The sequence below is a fragment of the Triturus cristatus genome, chromosome 2_1 (assembly GCF_964204655.1).
Source record: "Triturus cristatus chromosome 2_1, aTriCri1.1, whole genome shotgun sequence".
Taxonomy (NCBI): Eukaryota; Metazoa; Chordata; class Amphibia; order Caudata; family Salamandridae; genus Triturus; species Triturus cristatus.
In genome coordinates, this window is record NC_140581.1 from 1,044,306,349 (window position 1) to 1,044,325,487 (window position 19,139).

Consider the following 19,139-nt stretch of genomic DNA (forward strand, 5'->3'; position numbering starts at 1 on the left):
GGAGACACCTGCTTACGCGGCTCCCCCATTTTTAATATTACGCAAATGTTTTTAAGGCAATAGATGAATCTGATTTTGTTCTTCTTTAATTGTCCGACTTTCAGGAACCTACTGTGGGTTTTCGCTTCCCCCAGTGATAATCAGCACAAGCAATAAACTTTTCCTGAAGTTCTCATCTGACTCAAGCTTGTCCGATTTTGGATTTATGGCACGATGGGAAGCTGTCCACTCAGACGACTTAGAGGGTAGGTGAGATGGACCCCTAAAGTGACAAGGTGAAAATGGTGGGCTGCATGTTTACAAGAACCAATTGCTCACGCTGTGCCATTGTGGTGTGAAATCAGAGGGGGACTATGTGAAATTACTTTTTTAATTAGATTTTACATTTGATCTGTGTATACTTGATGTAAGTGATTGTGAATAAATCATATAATGTGCCCTTTATATTCAAAGATGTCACTGTGCAGCTAAATTAAATTAAATTATCCTGAGTAACAGCACAGCCCCTAAAAAACTGAATGTAATTAGGATACGAAATGTGATTGCTAATTACTGTTTTTCATGCATGATGGTTTTACGCATCCTCAAACTGTTTGTCAAATGTCACCACCATGAAGTATAAAACCCACTAACAATGAGAGAGATCTGTCAAGCAGTAACTGCAGGTGGGAGACATGACTCTGTTTCCTGAGCTCCTGAATGCCCTTTAATGAGCAGGGGTCATTATGTAGGCAAGCTGCATTAGGTCCAGGAAGCACAAATATGTTGTGTTATGTTATATAATTTTATATCACGCTCATCTACTCGGCAGAGTGTCCCGGTGCGTGCAGAGGTAAAGGAAAAGTGTACCAGAGGGGCAACTAAAAAAGGAAGGTTTTAAGCTTTTTCTTGAAGATCACATGATCCTGAATGCTCCGCAACGCCAAGGGCAAAGCATTCCAAGCCAGGCTAGCTTTCCTGACAAGTGAACATACGCCCAGCCTTTGACGATAGAATCTGGGGGTCTGCAGTAGAAGTTACGAAGAGGAACGCAACTGTCTCACTGGATTGTAAAAGACAAATCTCTTCTGAAGATAACTGGGGCCCCTGCCATAGAGGGCCCTGTGGGTGATGGAGACAATTTTGAAATGAATTCGGGCCTCAACAGGAAGCGAGTGCAGAGAGCGCAAATGGACGCGCACACTGCACCTGTTGGATAAGCCTAGCAGAAGTCTGGCCGCAGAGTTTTGGACTACCTGCAGTTTTCTTGAGAGGTGCTGTTCCTTTCAGATAGCCAGCCCTACTCGCATGACTTAGTGTTGTGAGGTCCACTTGCAAATTCTGCTTTATTGATATTCATGAGGGAGGAACTGTGTGCCTCATTGTGTATCAAACCTACTCCAGTGCTGCATCTCTCCATCATTGCTGCATCCAACACAAGTCCAAGGACAGGATCAGTCACAGTGCTTACACAATGCTTTGTGGTTTAGCCTCTGCCAAGGCTGAGAGAGTGAACATCATGACTGTAGCATCATCTTAAGGGATGAGTAGGATGACAGGGGGCTGCAAGTGATGTGTACCAGACGTCCCAGTTTACTTTATTTAAACTGTTCTGCAAGACCTGGAGATGGATGTATGATGGAACCACACATGGAATTATCACCCATGGCTTTACAACACATCCATTACCACGCATATATCTTTACCACGCATGCCTTTACAACGCATTATATATTCTCATCTTGTTGTAAACGCATGCGTGAAAAAGGCATGTATGTGGCAAAAGCATGAGTGGTTAAGTCCCCCTCAGTTTGGAGACAGGAACCCCAGTGCTTGTAGTTCTAATTTGCATTAAATTTGCAGAAATACCCTGGTCTGCCCACACATAATAGATTCCATCCTCTCAGTACCCAAGACTGTAATGATTGACTGGATCCAACTAGTATATATGTAAGGGGGTGGGAATTCCTGGGTCCTTGGACTTAGATTTGCCCTCAGTAAAGGGGCCCACCAAAGATCCCGATGGCTTCCCCATGTTGAACTGTGTAGCCCGTGATAAAACTGCACCCTTATATCAAGGAGAGCAAACAACCCCCTAAAAAGGGGTTAATATTGATCAGAGTAACGGTCACAGTTTAATCGCAAATTCCTCTAGTAATGCACCTTTAGACGACAGTATAAAGGTTCTTGGTGGTGCCTATATTAGTGATCCTACCCGCCAAGGAACCATCCCACCCACATTACAACAGGGAACACACTAGGATGATGGTTATTCAATCATTAGTTGGAACATAGCCGGCATTGCAAGTAAATCTGGTGTGTTAGGATGGAAGGAATTTGTTAATTCATTTGATATAGTTTGTTTTCAGGAAACCTGGAGTACCGTCGATGTCCATTTCGATGGTTATGTAGCATATAATCTGCCCGCAACCCCTTCCCCCCGTGGAAGAGCAAAGGGAGGTTTGTTAATTCTATTAAAAAATAATTTACCGTTGAAAGTCAAAAGAGGCATTAATATAGAACATCATTCACAGTTATTATGGCTGCAGCATAGGGAGGCCCAGGATGTGCTTTTGATTAACTTCTATAATAATATTTTCGATTCCACCCGCTATAATGTAGTTTTAGATTTAAAACTAGAATTAGACAAAATGGCCAATAGGGAAGAATTTTATTAGAATATTGTTTGGCTAGGTGATTTTAATGTTGTTACCTGTCCTTTGTCGATGACCAAAGTATGCGGAGGTCAAAATGATAAAGGTAATGATTATCTGCACTTCCCACATACTACCTATGGTAACACTCTAAATGCAGTAATGACAGAATTTGACCTGGATATTCTGCAGTTTGCTAAGGATGGGAGCGGACAAGAGATCCCAACCTTTATTGGAAGGTCTGCGCACAGTTGTATTGACCATGTCATAGTTTCTGCCAATATTGTAAATTTATGCTCTACCCCGCAGGTTGTCGAATTGTCTATAAGTGACCATAAATCAATCACTATGTACCTGCATATATGGGGGCGTAAAACAGCTGAACCGTGTACAATTGTGAATAACATCATACCGACACGCCCTAATGGTACAAGACTGAAATGGAGAGGTTCCAGCTCCTGTGAGATGCAAAAAAAGATTGTACAGACATGTAGTAATGAAATAGATGATTGTTTATCTTTCGGGACGGAACTGCCACAGATTATGTCTAATTTCCATAAAATCTCCGCACATATCACTAAATTACTGACTGTGTTACTACCCAGGAAACCAACACAGGCTAGGGGCTGGTTCGATCACTTTTGTACTGTCTCCCTGAACCGTTTGAAAATAGCCCTCTCAAATAAACCAAAGGATAGTTCAGTTATCCGTTTGCTAAGAGTAGAATATAATCTTAATATAAAACGAAGGAAGAAAGAGCTCCAACAAGAGGCATGGGACAACCTTGCATTCGCAGCAGAAACCTCAAATAATAAGCTATTCTGGGAAACAGTGAATTCAAAATTACTTAAAATCGAATCAGTCCCAGAGCTTTTAACTCATGTAAGCTGTGAAGAATGGGTGGCTCATTTTTCTGGTATTTTTAGCCCTAGCGAAATCCCCTCAGTAAATTTAAATACCCAATGCCTTTGGCCAATTATCCCGCTTGATATAACTTTGGACGAAGTCCTGATAGGAATAGGAAATAGTAAAGGAGACAAAGCACCGGGTGTTGACGGTGTCCCCATTGATGTGTACAAATCAATACCTGAAGTATGGGGACCCATACTTACCAGAGTTTTTAACGCAGCAGTTACCGAGGGTTGCCCTTCCTCTTGGGGCGAATCCGTTATTATCCCTATTTATAAAAAAGGTAACAAATCAGAAGCGAAGAACTACCGCCCAATCTCCCTACTTGACTCCTCAGTAAAAATCATGAGTAGGGTTTTATTGTTAAGACTGGAGGAGTGGGTTTCGGATAATAAAATTATGTCACAGGCGCAATATGGTTTCAGAAAAGGGTTAGGCACGTTGGAACAATGTATTAATTTGGAACTTTTAATCGGCAAATATACCAAAGCCAAGCAGGGTCGGCTTTTTTTTATGTTTTATTGATTTAAGTAGTGCTTTTAATTTGATCATGGAATTTTATGGTCTGTTTTACTCAATCTAGGGGCCCCGAAATTGATTATTTATTTCTTGGCCAGGTTGTACGAAAACCTTTCAACCAAAGTTAGATATGGCCAGAAAGGCGAATGCACCCCCAATTTTAACATAAAACGCAGCATTTGCCAAGGCTGTGTACTAGCCCCACTACTCTTTACTCTGTTTATTAACGGAGTTGATGCTATACTTATGAGGATTCAGGTGGATTCACCGCTAGTGGAAGGCAAAGAAGTACCAGTACTGCTTTACGCGGACGATGCCGTGCTTTTATCAAGAACACCGGTTGGCCTCCAGAGGTTAATAGATGGGTTTGGAGCTTTTACCAACCAGAGGAAGCTGGTAATAAACAAAACCAAAACTTTCACAATGGTATGTGGCCCAAAATATAAAAGCTTGAAACCGTTTTTTATCGAGGGTAATAAAATAGAATATGTGGATAAGTTCTGTTATTTGGGTATCTCTTTCTCATCGGATGGGAAATGGAATTATGAAATATCCCAGGTTCGGGCCAAATTGAGGAAAAGTATATATGGTGTTTTTAAATTTGCCATTAATCTGGGGGATCGTCGGATTAAAGACATGATTGATATCTTTAAAGCTAGATGTACATCGGTCGCTCTTTACGGGGCCGGGATTTGGGGATCAGAACCTTGCCATGATCTACAGGTGGAAGAGAACTCCTTTTTAAAAAAGCTTTTATGTCTCCCCGTCTCTGCCCCCTCTGAACCTATTCATTGCGAGGTTGGTCTGAACTTTTTGAGTGATTTAATAGCATTGAGACCGCTTCAGCTTTGGCGTTCGATATGGTCTAAAGATGAGACAACTTTTACTAAGTCTATTATAAACGACTGTCTATGCCTGGAAAATTATCTAAAGATACCATGGTTGAAATATTTAACTCAAACTTATGGGGACATTTTTATTCTATCTGTTCTGGGAAAGCATAACGAGACACCAGTTACATCTAAACAGGAGTTAAAGAACATCTTTTTGTCACATAAGAACGCATGTAGGAGGGAATTAATTAAGAAACAAACCACGTACCAGTTTTACCACCAATATATGGATACACTGGGTTTCCAATCCTATCTCTCTTTAGTTACAAGATCTTCCCATTGTAATGTATTAACCAGATTGAGATTAGGCCTCGTGCACCATCTGGTTGCGTTTCCTGTGATGAACCAGCACCCAGTTACCCCTTGTCCTTGTGACGGGTTCACAAAACAAAGCACTTTGCACTTCCTGTTTTTATGTGATCTTTTTCTGCCTTTAAGGATCGTCTATCTCAAGCCCTTGTTTAAAAAGTATGAAACAATACCATCAATGCTGCTATGACCTTTCTTTTTGCACTCAACGACCCTGATGTATGTTTTTATACTGCTACATTTATTTTAAGTGCAATTAAGATTAGAAAGGGTATGCTGTTCTAACGTGAACCTTTATCCTTCATCAAGTAAGGGGCAGCCCTACTGCTCCTGCACTTTGCACTTTAGCATTTGCACTTTTTTTTGTTTGTGTTATGCTGCTATGCACTTTGCACTTTAGTTTTTGTACTTCTTAAGCTTTTGCAAGTTGATCCTTCGCTTTCGCTATTAATATTAGGCTACGCTGCTATGAGTCCATTGTTTACATCTGGAGTTTTGCTTTAACTTACGCACTATATACCGGACATTGAAAAGTCCAGATGGCTCCCCCTAATGTAAATATGCAATGCTATTCTGTGCTTACTGTTTATTTTAAGAGAAGATAACCATAGTCTGTTGGATACTGTAAAATGATAACTGTATGTGTTTTAATATTGTATGTGGATCTATATCATGGTATTTTAGTAAGTCATGTGCTATATATTGTGCTTTTATGGTTGTATGTCCCAACCGAATAAAGCTTATTTTGAATTGAATTGAATTGAATTGAGTGGTAAAGGCATTTGTGTTGTAGGCATTTGCATAACAATGGATGCATGGTAAAAGTATTGTGTGTTATTGACCATGTGATAAATTATGTTTCCCCTAGGAAATGGGGTCTCACTCTCTCAATTGCAGTTGCACACCATTCAAAGGATACTGTTACCTTAAAGGGCTTACTTTCTGATTTGCAAAGGGTAATCTGTTCCTGAGGGGACCTAGTTTGCATGGCCTGCCTCATGGAAATGTGGATCCAACTATACATATGGGTGCAGCTGTTTCCCACCAAGTGGGAGTAGAGACAGACGTCTAAGAGGGATCCCCTGTTCAACTGCATGTCACATTGGCGAGTTTATTGTCTACTTTTTGATACCATCTGAGTTCCTGTCCACTTCTAACTGCTACATTCCTGAATGAGTTGCAGTGACTACTCATTCCAGTCTTCATTCTCCCAGAAGCAGTATTATTGTCACCTGGCACGGAGACCTGTTCACACCTCATCAATGTTTATTCTCTTATCAGGAGCAAAGCCCAGCAGAACTGAATTAATTATTGCTAGTAGATTGTTTCAATGTTACCTTTTGTAAGGAAGCATGTTCTGACCTGGGAAAAGCTGCAGCATTTTTGCTTTTTCACCTCTGTTTTTGAGCATCTGTAGATTGGGACTCCCTGGTGGAGCCTCATCCTTTGTGAGCTTGTTAGTAACGTGGTTTTGAGCTTTCACTCCATGGTTCATCTTATAAAATAAGTTCTGTGATGTGCAGCTGGGGTAACAGGTAACAGGTTGTGAGTAAACACAGCGCACACATTTCTATAAGTGCAGGTCCAGAGAAGGAGAATGTTGTCTGGCTCAGCCTTGCATCTGCACATAGGTACCACTGTAACAGATGTGGGCCAGTTTAAAATTAATATCATTTGGTTGAAGACCAAGAGGAGTGCACCATCGCAGTTTGGTTATTGGGAAACATCACTGTGCACCATCAATCAAATTAATCAATCATTCAATAGGACATTTATTCAGCGCACGGCTACCTCCAACAGAGGTGTCCTGGCGCTAGCAGCAGATTTAACAGTAGGAGAAAAAGGGGGAGGAGCTTAAGGTTGGCTGAAAAGCCTAGTTTTCAGTGCTTTCCTAAATGCTTGTTCTGTCTCTGACTTACGAAGGTGGCCAGGCATAGAGTTCCAGAGTAATGCAGTTCTCACTGAGAAAGCTCGGCCTCCAATCCTGGCTTTAGAGAAACAAGGAATCCTGAGTAGTTCCTAGTGATTAGATGTTAGAGCCCTAGTCTGGCGATATTTCTGGAGTCTCTGTCTCAGGTAATCCGTCCACCATACATATATATTGTGTTTTACTGTAATTCCAGAAAACAGCTTATAAAGCAGATGGACATCTACTTTACTTATCACTCATATAATAACTAAGGTGTCGTTGTCATATTCCAAAAAGTACACCTATGACATGCCAATGACACTGTGATCCTCTTCCCCATCACATACTAGATACAATGACTCAGAATATGCCCTAGCAAACGTCATATGGCAATATATAATTTCAAAGCCCAAAGTCACACCCAAATGCCACAATACACCCAGAAATGCTCAGGTACAGCACCACATTTCCAGGCAAAGCAGCAAATCTCCAGGCACAGTTGAAAAATCTAAAATGACCAGGCACAGCTCAAATGGTCAGACACAGCTCCAAGTGGCCAGGAAATGTCACACATGTCCAGTCACAACCCCATATGCCAGGCACATCATCAATTCTACGTTATTAACTATAGTACAATATGTCCAAATACAACCCCAAATACCAAGGCAGAGAAACAAATGTCCACGCACAGCACCAAATGCCAGGCACATGCAGTGGCAGCTCGCCGAGGTGATGCTGTGAGGCAGTGGGGCGGGGCGTGGGCTGGGCAGGCTGGGGCGGGGGGGTAGTAGAGTCCGACATACGACTGCAAGGAGTAAAGTAAGTAAATAAATAAATAAAACTACTTAGCTTGCGCTCGCTGCATCGCCGAGTCGGCAAGCATTCAACTTACCACATCTTTGTTTTCCTCAGCATTCCATTGTAGACATTGCTTTCAGCATTCTAAGGCCAAGGTAACAAGTAAAGTGTCATTTTGACCAAATGGCATCCCAAGGGCAGAAACTGCTACCCCTAGTGACTTCTAAATGACGCCCATGAGTCTGGTCTTGCTCGACTGATTTGTTTGAGCAAAGGACTTCTGCAGAACCAGCTCAATCAGTATTACAAACCAGCCTCGCCTAACTTTGTAACATGAAATGTTTATAACCAACATTGATGTTGTCCATATTTTTCAGAAATACAGAAGTGCGGAGGAGGTTTTCATGGAGATCTTGGAGTATTAAAATCCCCCCGGTGGCCCGATAGTTACCCCGCCAATGGCCTTTGCCTGTGGAGCATTGAGGCCCCTCAAGGAAAGACGCTGACTCTGAGCTTCACTCATTTTGACATGGAAGACCCAGGCCTGATCACCCAGAAATGCCTCGATTCTGTAACCATCTATGATGATTCAAAAGAGGGTGCAATCATATATGGTAAGTCTTTTGGGCAGAACAACGCAATAGACTCTCCAGGCTTGCTTGGCTTAAGCTCTGAAGCCCAGACGTACTAAGGCTTTGTGTCGATGCGAGCATGATGCAAAGTAACTCAAAAGGGTGCAAAGCGGCACATGCTATTCACTATCCAGGGCAAGATGTACTTTGAACTGGGAAGGTGTACTTTTCACTGTGCAAAAACGACTTTACATCGCTTTGTGTCAAGTGACCATTACTGGGCTCAGCACAAACTCCCATAGATTTTGATGCAAAACCCAATCTACGAAGAAAGCCAGACCGGGGGTTGCCCAAAAATAACGGCTATTTGAAGCAGGCCCAAATAAGAGGAAATGTCTTAATTTCTCAAAAACTGGAACTGCAGGTGTGCAGCAGTGCAAAGCACATATTCAATGCTTGGGAACCTACTGACTTTGTCTATGCCTAGGGATTTGTACTAGAATGATGTACCTCCAGTACAAAATCAGTATAAATCCTATACTGGACAGCACACGTTCACTACGGTACCATGGTGCGGCTGTGCATCAATCGAGGCTACCTTTCTTACATGCCAGCACAGGGGGATTTGTATCTTGTAACCATATAAATTATGTCAACTATTCAATACCCCATCTCTCATCAGTAAAATATAAACAACAAACATGTAAAAACGTATTTTTCTAAATGCAAGTTAGGAATACAGTCTTTGCCATATATATGTAAACAGCCTGATCCACACACCTTTAGGTTGCAAGACAGAACTTAATGGTGGTGGCAAATCTGTGCAGATCATACCCCCAAAAATTAATTATTTTCGGTGTAAGGGGAGCACACCCCTTGGTAAAGGTTGTTTTGTCCTGAAAGTTCCCGCATAATGGATATTGACTTTGTCGGTCAGGTGGATATGTGACCTAATGGCTCCAGCTGCCAACTTGGGAACTGGGAATGGGAATCCAGGTTTGAGTCTTGACCTCAACTCAACATCCTCTGAATATAGGCAAATCATTTAATTTCCCTGTGCTTAAAAAAAAATAGGAATCTGACCTTTTGAAATGTAATTTGGTGTCCATGTGAAAATCTCAAGACAAATGCTATATAAAGGTACAAAATTAGTATAAACACAATCTCTCCCACCCTCAAAAACATGAACCTGACATTGTGCAATGTAATCTGGTGCTCCGGAAAAGTGTCCATGGACCAAGTGTTAAATAAAAATAAAAAATAAAAACACATAGAGGCATATTTACAAGATAATGATGCAGCGCAGGGCTGCAAGCCATCTTGCTGTGCCGAGCTGCATCATTAGGAAAGTGCAGGGATGCGTTGTATTTACAACAATGCATGTTTCCCTGTGCTTTTCTCTGCACGGGTGCACAATAGGCTGCCTAGCACCAACACAGGCACCCTGGCACCATGGTAAATGAGTGCCTGCATTTCAGGGATGATTGTTTTTTTCCAGGAAGTGAGACCTTCCTGCGCAAAAACAATCAATGAAGGTATTGTCCTCCTTTATTTGTCCTTGAACCGCCACTTTTATGCCTCCCCTGGGGGGACGTTAGAATCTGTCGCATTCTCAGGTTTACGAAACCTTGTAAATCTGGAAATGCGTCAAAATCCATAGGTGTTGTGTGGGAACACCCACAGTAACACCCATGGAACACACTGTTTACCCAGAGCAATGTGTGAAAGGGGTCCATATTTAGAAGAACACGAAAAGCCACATAGGATGGCTTTGTATGGCCATGCAAACATGGGCCAGAATACTGCGCCACGGAGCTTCAAAAAAAGTGACACTCCAGTGCCGCAAGGGCTTGTAAATATGCCCCGTAATCTATTTGGGCCTCCATTAGAATGTGTGGCATTATCCGGTTATTAGGCAAAGTGATCTAATGCCCTTAGGCTAAGTTCGAAGTATATAACAAACAGAAAAGAAATCAAAGTATTCTTTTTCTTGCATTTCAGGTCCATTCTGTGGAACTAAGCTCCCACCCGTTACCACTTCCCGCGGACAGCAGCTGAAGGTTCGTTTCTACAGTGATCTCTTCACTGAAGGAAAAGGATTCAGAGCCTACTGGACCACAGATCCACTGGTCACCCCTCCAACAGAAGCTCCCCCAGCACCCAACCCTTGGGACGGCATTCCCATCGGTGAGTTTCGCGATCTAGATTTATCAGGCTGGAACGGTGGACCAAAAGGCTATGCCAATTATGTTTCGATCAAAGTTTAAGATGAACGACTGTGAACCCAAATGCACACCGATCACTTAATTTCCTTCGTCTGCAACGGCCAGAGATGTGTGATGAAGGTTTCAATGATCAGTCAGACTCAAAAGGAATTCTTTAGATTGAAGTATCCTGTTGCAAATGGAGTCCCCTGCCTTTTTAATTCCCATCAAAAACAAAAATCTAGTTCAAGTTTAATCCGAACAGTGGTTAGATGTCTTGAATTTTCATTCTAGTTTCCATTTGTATGTTTTAAAAGTGTGGAGATTCAAGGCCAGATTTCCTACTATTTGTCACAATGCAACGCAGCAAGAGAAGTTGCTGCCACGTGCTGCGTCAAATGGAGAGGGCAAGAATGCACCATATTGACTTACATATAGCGCACTTGTGGCTGCCGAGCCCCAACCTCAGACTTCCTTGTGCCATGTGCAAGGGGGCCTGCGTGGCAGGCAGAATTGCTTTTGTGCAAGAGAGGGCACCTTACTGCACAAACACAATCTTCAGAGGCATTTTCCTATTTCTACGTGTGCTCCAGAGTGCAGCACACTTAGAAAGAGAAAAAAATTATGTGAAATAAACATATTTGTCCTCATTACACCTCACCTGGGAAGGTGTAGCATTTTGACACATGCTAATGTTAGTAAATGTGCAATGTGTTAGTAGTGTTAGCAAATCTGGGAATGCGCCAAAACCAATTGATGGATGTATGGGAACACCCACACTCCACACATGGAATGTCTTTCCAACGCAGAGTTACATGAGGCAGCGAATTGGGCTGCCTTGCGCTACTCCGGATTAACTAAGCCACACAGAGTTGGGCAAGGTGGTTCTGCATGGCTTAGTAAATATGACTTAAGGGCTTGCGTTACCTTGCATGACGCAAGGGCATCGCAGGCCATTGGCAAATCTGACCTAGGAGTATACCAGCAATGTGCTGGCTCAAATTTGGAGGTGGCAGTGGGTTTCAATTGGTCGGAAATGTGTTAATTAAAAATGGGGCACATAACGGCAAAGGTTGAAGCCTGGTTCTGCTTAATGCAGAATGTCAGTGATGGGAGGTAAACTTCACAGTGGAAAGGAGTTTGTAATCAGTTTGTAGAAAGCCCTGACTTTACTACTGGGGTATGCATATTTAAAATATGGCTTGACCCAATGCGGAATTTATAAAATAGAGCAAGCCAATATTGATGTGGCGCAAGGAAGCTGGAAACTAAAGGTGCACTGCAAAGTTTACATCAACTGTGTGGGTGGGATCAGCATCTAGCTAAGAGAACCCAACCTGTTCGCCCCAATGAGTCTACTTGGCTGATATGTTATTTGCAGCGTATTCATACAGCAGTTTAACTCTTGGCCAAACAGTTGGTGATCCCTGGGAGGGTATCTGTTTCATTAATCCATTCTGAGACAGATGTGGACATGGGTGGTAAAGTTAGGATCATGGTCCAATAGCAAAGTGATGTGCAAAAATGAGGCAGTATCTTTTGCAGACATAGGGATGACAATTATGTTTTCATTGGAGGTAATAATTAGCCATTTCCAGTAGGCTGATGATGTCGCACTGGCTATAAGTCACAATATTGAGTAAAAAATATTGTACTTTTAATATAAAGTTAAGTATAGTTTTACTATTTTTAATTCCACATCTACAAAACTTTACAATATATAAATCTTACATTCAGTATATTTTGGTAGCCTGTATTCTTGCTACAATATTTTTCTAGCACAATATTTAAAATTCATATTTTGATAGTATACTTATCCTGGTTTCTGAATTTTGGGCCGGAGAACAGGTCAAGACTAATTTGCATATGGCTGGATCTAATCTGAGGTGGCATGATGGACCAAAGAATGATCAGATGGAATGCTACCCTGAGTGATTGCTATTGATTAGACTTAATACAGCCGTCTCCCCCATCACCTTTTTTGTGTTTTGACAAGACAGAAGTACTGGTCTTTGGCACCTAGACTTCCCCATAGTACTCCACCTGGTGGCCATCGGAGCTAGGACCAACACCCACAGACCACGCTAGAAATCTAAGGATCATCCTAGACGACAAGTTCAACATGACGGCTCAAATCAATGCAGAGTGCACCTCATGCTGCCACATCCTACGTATGCTGCAAAAAATCTTCAAATTGTTGCCTCAGAATATCAACCAGACTGTCAAGCAAGCACTCATCACCAGCAGGTTGGACTATGGCAACGCTCTCTACACCGGAATCTCTAAACAACTCCTCCACAGACTCCAGACCATCCAGAACACCGCTGCATGTCTCCTACTCGACCTCCCACACGGCACCTACATCACACCACACCTCAGGAAGCTTCACTGGCTCCCCATTCACAAGCGTAGCCAACTCAAACATCTCACGAACACATACAAAGCCCTACACAGCACAGGACTAGATTACTCGAATAGTCGCATACACTTACCACCAGACACCTACGCTCTGCCTCACTTTCACTTGCACAAATTCCTTGCAAAAGCCAAACTGGAGGTCGCTCATTCTCCTACATCGCACACAAGAGATAAAACAACCGCCCTCAAAACGTCAGAGCCTCCTACTCACTTCTTGAGTCACTGAAGACTTGGCTCTTTGTATAACCTGCTCAAGTGCCTCGATACCCTCTCCGGTGATTAGTCCGCTATACAAATCAATATAACATAACATAACCATAGCCCACAACATACATCTATAGATAAAACGACTTCATTTTAGAAAGCTTAATTGTCCATGCATTAACAACTCCAAAACGTATATATCTAAAATTAGTGCTTTGAAAACAGTTATATTTGCTAGTAAACACATAGGGGCACATTCTCAAGGACTTATCGCCGAGTTATCGGCACTTTAGCGCAGCAAAAGTGGCAAAAGAATTATCGCCCCATTCTCAAGCTGGTGCAAACTGCCGATATCGCCAATTTTCCAGCGATAGCTTCCGCAAAATGATATGCAGAGTAGGCATTTCCGTGCAAAAACACACAAAAACACCACTTTGCAGTATTCTCAACGACCAGCCAGACCTGTGATGCGATCCAAAAACAGGCGATAAGACTTCTTAGCAGCAGAGATTCTACACCTGCCTTTCACTCTTGTAAAGCAGGACGACTACCTGCAGTATGAGTGGGAGCCCAGCCCAGAGCCACATCTGAAGCCCAACACATGTCATGGAGACACTGATCATGCAGCTCGGAGACGCAAGAGGGCCACAACACCCACCTCCACCACCCCCAGGCCCCCCCACCGGACTACCACCCAGGCAGCGCAGGACAAGACAGCTGACCTTCCAAAAACGGCATGGCCCCTCAGCCACACAATTGCAGAATGTGAGGAGAGGTGGGAACCAAGTATGTGTGAAGGAGGCAAGTCACCCAGGAATAAGAATGCACACAATGCCAAGTGTGGTGGTGATGTGCTGGACAGACTTCAGTATGCAGAGCACAGACCTGTCTATGTGGACATATACTGCTGGTGTTTGTAGTGTTGTGGGCAGTGGACGCAACAATGTTACCTCAGGCAGTGGTGAAGAGCTTGGACATGTAGCTAAGTCGTCTCCCCTGCAAGCGACAATGTTGCAATGTAGCATGCACCCAGTGGGCGGGCTCACACAAACAGAGTAATGAAGGAGCGCAAGACCGCTCGAGGTCCAGGATCTTACATGCTAAGTGTTGTGTGTATCTGTATTGCTGTAGCATGAGCCAAATGCCTAGCCACATTAGCAGCGCCAGTTCAGCCAAGCATGTACTCTACATCTGTGTCCGCCCTATCCTTACCATGGGCCTACACTCACGTGGCCCACCACCTTCAACGGCCAACATCACAATGTCGTTGTCAGGCTTGTGGACATGCGCAGACAGGTATGACAATACTGTGCCGTAGGAGTGCCAGTGATGCAATCGCGCAGCGCACATAAGTAAATGGGTTCGAGGGAAGGGAGGAGCAGCTGTGAGGCAGAGTGACACACAGTGATGTTGCTCATATTCCACATGCAAGACATGTCAAAAATTAATCCCAAAGTCGCACTCATCTCACCCCACCCCCAACAAGCCACTTCACAGTTCCTGAATGCAAGCAGATGGCAAACCAACACTAGGGATGAAAGCTCCTTTGTCTGAACTATCAGGTGGAAGCACATCTGCACCTCCGACTTCGGAATTGCATGTGCCCGGCACCCCCTGACAGATGCTATAGCAGCTGATGCCAACTCCTACACTATGTCCAACCCAACGAGAGACCAACGTATACACACCCCACACACAGGAGTCCTTGCTCAAAGTTATCTTGCATGGAATGGCCTTCACACTTACTGCCACAACATCCCAGGCGTACAACCGGGGCACACTAAAACAACTCATTGATCCGAGATGTGGCATTTCATCCACAGAACTGGCGCAGGTCAGAACAGTGCCGCTTCAACAAGAGCCACTAATGCAATGGCTGAACATCCTAGACACATGTATAACCCCTGAACCCCTGTCACGTGGAACTGTATGGTGCACGAAAGCTGCATTTACTGGGGGCACTGCCATTGGCAGTTCTGCGGATCAGGTACCGGCTAAGCGTACGCCGTGCCAACGTCACCTGCGTTCAGCCTGTGTTGCATTGTCAATCATGCATATTCGAGTGGTGCATGGATGTCTGCCTATCCAACAGGAAGGTAGATGAACTGGATTTTGCCATGTGTGTGTGCCCCCTGTTGGCACACGACCAGGAGTGTCACCGTGATACCTGTTTATGGGATGCCTTGCTACTTGGCATACATGCTAGCAGCTGGACCTGGGAGATTGCACAAATCAGCTCCCCTATTGGGCTGTAGTGCTAATTGGTGAAAGGAGGTGGATGCAGCACATCTGTCTGGACCTGCCAATGGATGGACTCGCCGTACCGTTTGATGAAGCCGACAACGACCTCATGTTGGAAATGATGGCCTACAAAGCTGCAATCGCTTTTATGGACGAGTAACTACGTACCTGCAGCCACAACTGATTTGAACCCATTGCACATGTCCCGGCACCTTGTTGCATCTTGGAGATCTGGTCAAATATCCCAGGACAACAGTGGACATGGCTGCATTTGCCTGGACTCCGAATACATGAGCGGACAACAATGTGGCTTAACACACACCTATGAAAGGTGAGGCACTCCCTCGGAGTGGACAGCGGCGCTTGGCAAGGTTCCTCATTCAGACATACTGCTGCATTGGTCTGCATGTTGTGGCACTTATCTTGCCCCTACGGACATGAATATGCTAATAAAGTCTACACACCTTCACTTGTATTCAACTGTGATGAGTGTTGATTTGAATGACAATGTGTGTCTCATTGCCTATCTGGGTCACGGCCACACATGCGCATTGATGGCATTACCCAGGGAGTACCTTTTTGTTGGATCACTGTCCCTACATTCCTCCATACTTACATACTTGATTGATCATAGCCATGACACATCTGTGTGAATTCAAATGTTTTATTCACATTCAGTGGTTGTGTTGAAACTGAACCAGTACAGGGCCATGCAAACCCCACTTCACATTGTTGCTCCGTGGAGGACCAGCCAGAGTCCTTAAGGGATTGACAAGTTCAGCGGAAGTGGAAGACTTCAGTCCGCAGTGTGATTGCTGTGTCATTGGTAACAAGAAAAATATGGCAGTCCATGTTGAGGTCCAATGTGAGTGTCGCTGAGTGTATCGGGGGACAGTGGGAGGTGTTATTCCAGGGCATGATGCAGAGTGCAGAACCAAGCTGAAACCGGCAATATGGGGGAGATAAATGCTACCACTCAATTCCGAGCACAAAGCCAGATTTGTCATCATCACCGTCCTCTGATGTGTCAGGTGCCGCACATGTTGGTGGTGGTGTTCTGTCTACATCACTGTGTTGTGTGGCAGTGACACTTCAGGGAGCTGAGGTGTGGACGGAGTGGTAGCAGCAGCATTCTTCCACGCCAGGCCTTGTGGTGGCAATGCCATGAAGAGGATCCGCAGTGCATGGAAGATCCCAGCTACATCTCGCTGGTGTGCAGCCATGGCAAACATTATTTCCGCCTGCATCCGCTCCAAGCTCTCCATTATTCTCCTTATGTGTCCCAACTCCCGGCTGACATTGCTGGAGCCACTCTGACTAGACAGTTGTTCTTGGCTCAGAGTCATGACTCCAGCGATGTCAGCCATGGATTGTTGGAGAGCATGAAGCGGACAGTGGGTGTCCGTTAGGGACTGTAAGTGGTCCCTGATGGGACTCAGAAACCCACGTATGGCATCTAGTTTGGCTGCCATGAGGTCGAACCCCACCCGCACCTGATCAGCCATCTTCTCCTTGCCACCTAACACACTGCATTGGAATGCCATGTGTTGGTCGTGGGGGTCCTGGGAGACAGCCGTGGTGGTGGGTGCTTCCTTCTGTGTGGTCTGTGCAGGGGGTGGTGGCTCCCAGATGCAGCTGGGCTGCCCTGCTCCTGGGGGTGGGGTGCCAGAGCTGTCCATGAGCTTTTGGAGGGTGTCGGTGTCGATGTTGGAGAGGTCCATTTCATCATCAGTGCTGTGTTGTTGGGTCTGCTCTGCGGGAGGTGTTTATTGTCCCACTGCAATGTAAAGGGGAGATGCATTTTGACATTGTGTTCACATGTATGTTCACGCATTGTACAAGTTTACTAACAGACTGCATGACAATGTACATTGTGACTGTTTGTGAGGAGATGCCTATTTGATGTGGGACATTTGACATTTCTACACCATCAGGGATGTGAGGTTGTACTTGTACATTGTCATCTCACAGTTTCCTGCTATGCCAAATGCGAATGGCCATTTTCTGCATACAAGCGGCAGCAGTTGCGTCCTCTGTTCTGTTGTGAAAGTGTTGCAGTTTGTACCACATTGTTGGCAATGTTGAGGTGCTTGGATTCTTATGTGTGTGTGCTGCATTGTGGGTGGGTTGCCCCTTCAGCTCTGATTTTGCTGGCCCTTATCCCTTCCAGGCGGTGTGCCTTTCACTTCTGTGCCTATACAGTGCTGAGATGTTTCAGACTTGGGATAAATTGGGCTCTTGGTCAGAGTTTGACTCTTGGGCATGGTTTGTCCGCAGATGTGCTATACTTAATTGTGCATGTGTGCCATTGTGCCCATCTACCCCCGTCCCCCAGTCCCTGGTCATTACTCACCCTGTTGCTGTTGGCTCAGGTCCTGTTGTGCAATGTCCGGTCCCCCAACTCCTGCCACCGTCTCCCCAATGATGGTCCCAGGCTGGTCCTCCATGGGGCTTGTGGGGTTCTGTTTGTCCTTTGTACTTGATCCGGCTACCTCCATGGTGCTCGCATTTGTATGTGTTTTGTTTGTGTTTTTTGCTGCCGTTTTTATAGTGATTTTTTCCCGTCTGACTTGTGTGACTTTCAGGCGTGGCGCTGCTTATCGCTGTATTTTTGTCACAGTTGGGTCCATCGCAGCTTTTTTCACGTTCGGGTATAGAATTTATTGCCGTCCCGGTGATTTTATCGCAGACATTTGACACGTTATTGGGAACCTATTGCATGTTACTGCCGTGTTGTGAATAAGATGATAACACGGAGTTATTTTCCCGCGATAGACGCCGATATGACACATTGCGTTAAACTATTTTAGCGATGATTATCGCACGTTCTTGAGAATATCCCCCAATCAAGAAACGTGTTAATAGCTGTAATTTCCACTCATTACTACAAAGAAGCTTTGGCCAATGAATTTTTTTATTTTATTTTTAATAAAGCACAAATCATTAAAATAGCAAAAGTGCGTATGCAAATGTATATTTTAAAGGCACACCGTCTCAGTTTGGCGAAGGTCATTTGAAGCAGTTGCCTCTAAATTAAGAGGGACCTCTAGCAATGGCTTGTGGTACTGTATCTTCATAGAAGTATTTCACTGCTTTTCCATCAGCCTTGAGAGGGACCTTTAGTAGTGCCTTAAAAAACTGCAGCTCTGGTAAACAATTTTGAAGATTTTGCATTCAACCTGAAAGAAACCTTTAGTAGTGGCATGAGGAACTGCAGCTTCATGAAAGAATTTTTATGCTTTTGCATCTGACACAAGAAGGACCGCTAGTAATGCCTTGAGGAACAGCAGCAATGTGAAAGAATTTTGAGGATTTTGCATCCAACTCAAGAGAGATCTCTAGTAACAGCTTGAGGAACTGCAGGTTTATTAGTGTTGGACCTGGCATCATTAGCGTGGGTTTCCCCTGTATTTTTGCCTTTTGCATCCTGTTATTTTGCTGTGTGATGGACTTCATTTTGCTGGTCTAGATGCTTTGGGCACTTTGGCGCTGCTGTTCAGTGTCAAAGTGCAAGTGCTCCCTTTGTCAAT

The 19,139-nt window shown here is 44.2% G+C and overlaps 1 protein-coding gene across 1 annotated transcript in view; it reads left to right on the forward strand.

Moving 5' to 3' along the window:
• The window catches only part of LOC146866318 (ovochymase-2-like), a 537,690-nt gene that overhangs the window by 231,092 nt on the left and 287,459 nt on the right, over positions 1–19,139 (forward strand). Inside the window, exons 9-11 of the mRNA XM_085635459.1 lie at positions 105–245; positions 8,348–8,584; positions 10,544–10,729. Of these exons, the coding sequence (XP_085491585.1) occupies positions 105–245; positions 8,348–8,584; positions 10,544–10,729 (564 nt within the window). The remainder of the gene's footprint in view (positions 1–104; positions 246–8,347; positions 8,585–10,543; positions 10,730–19,139) is intronic.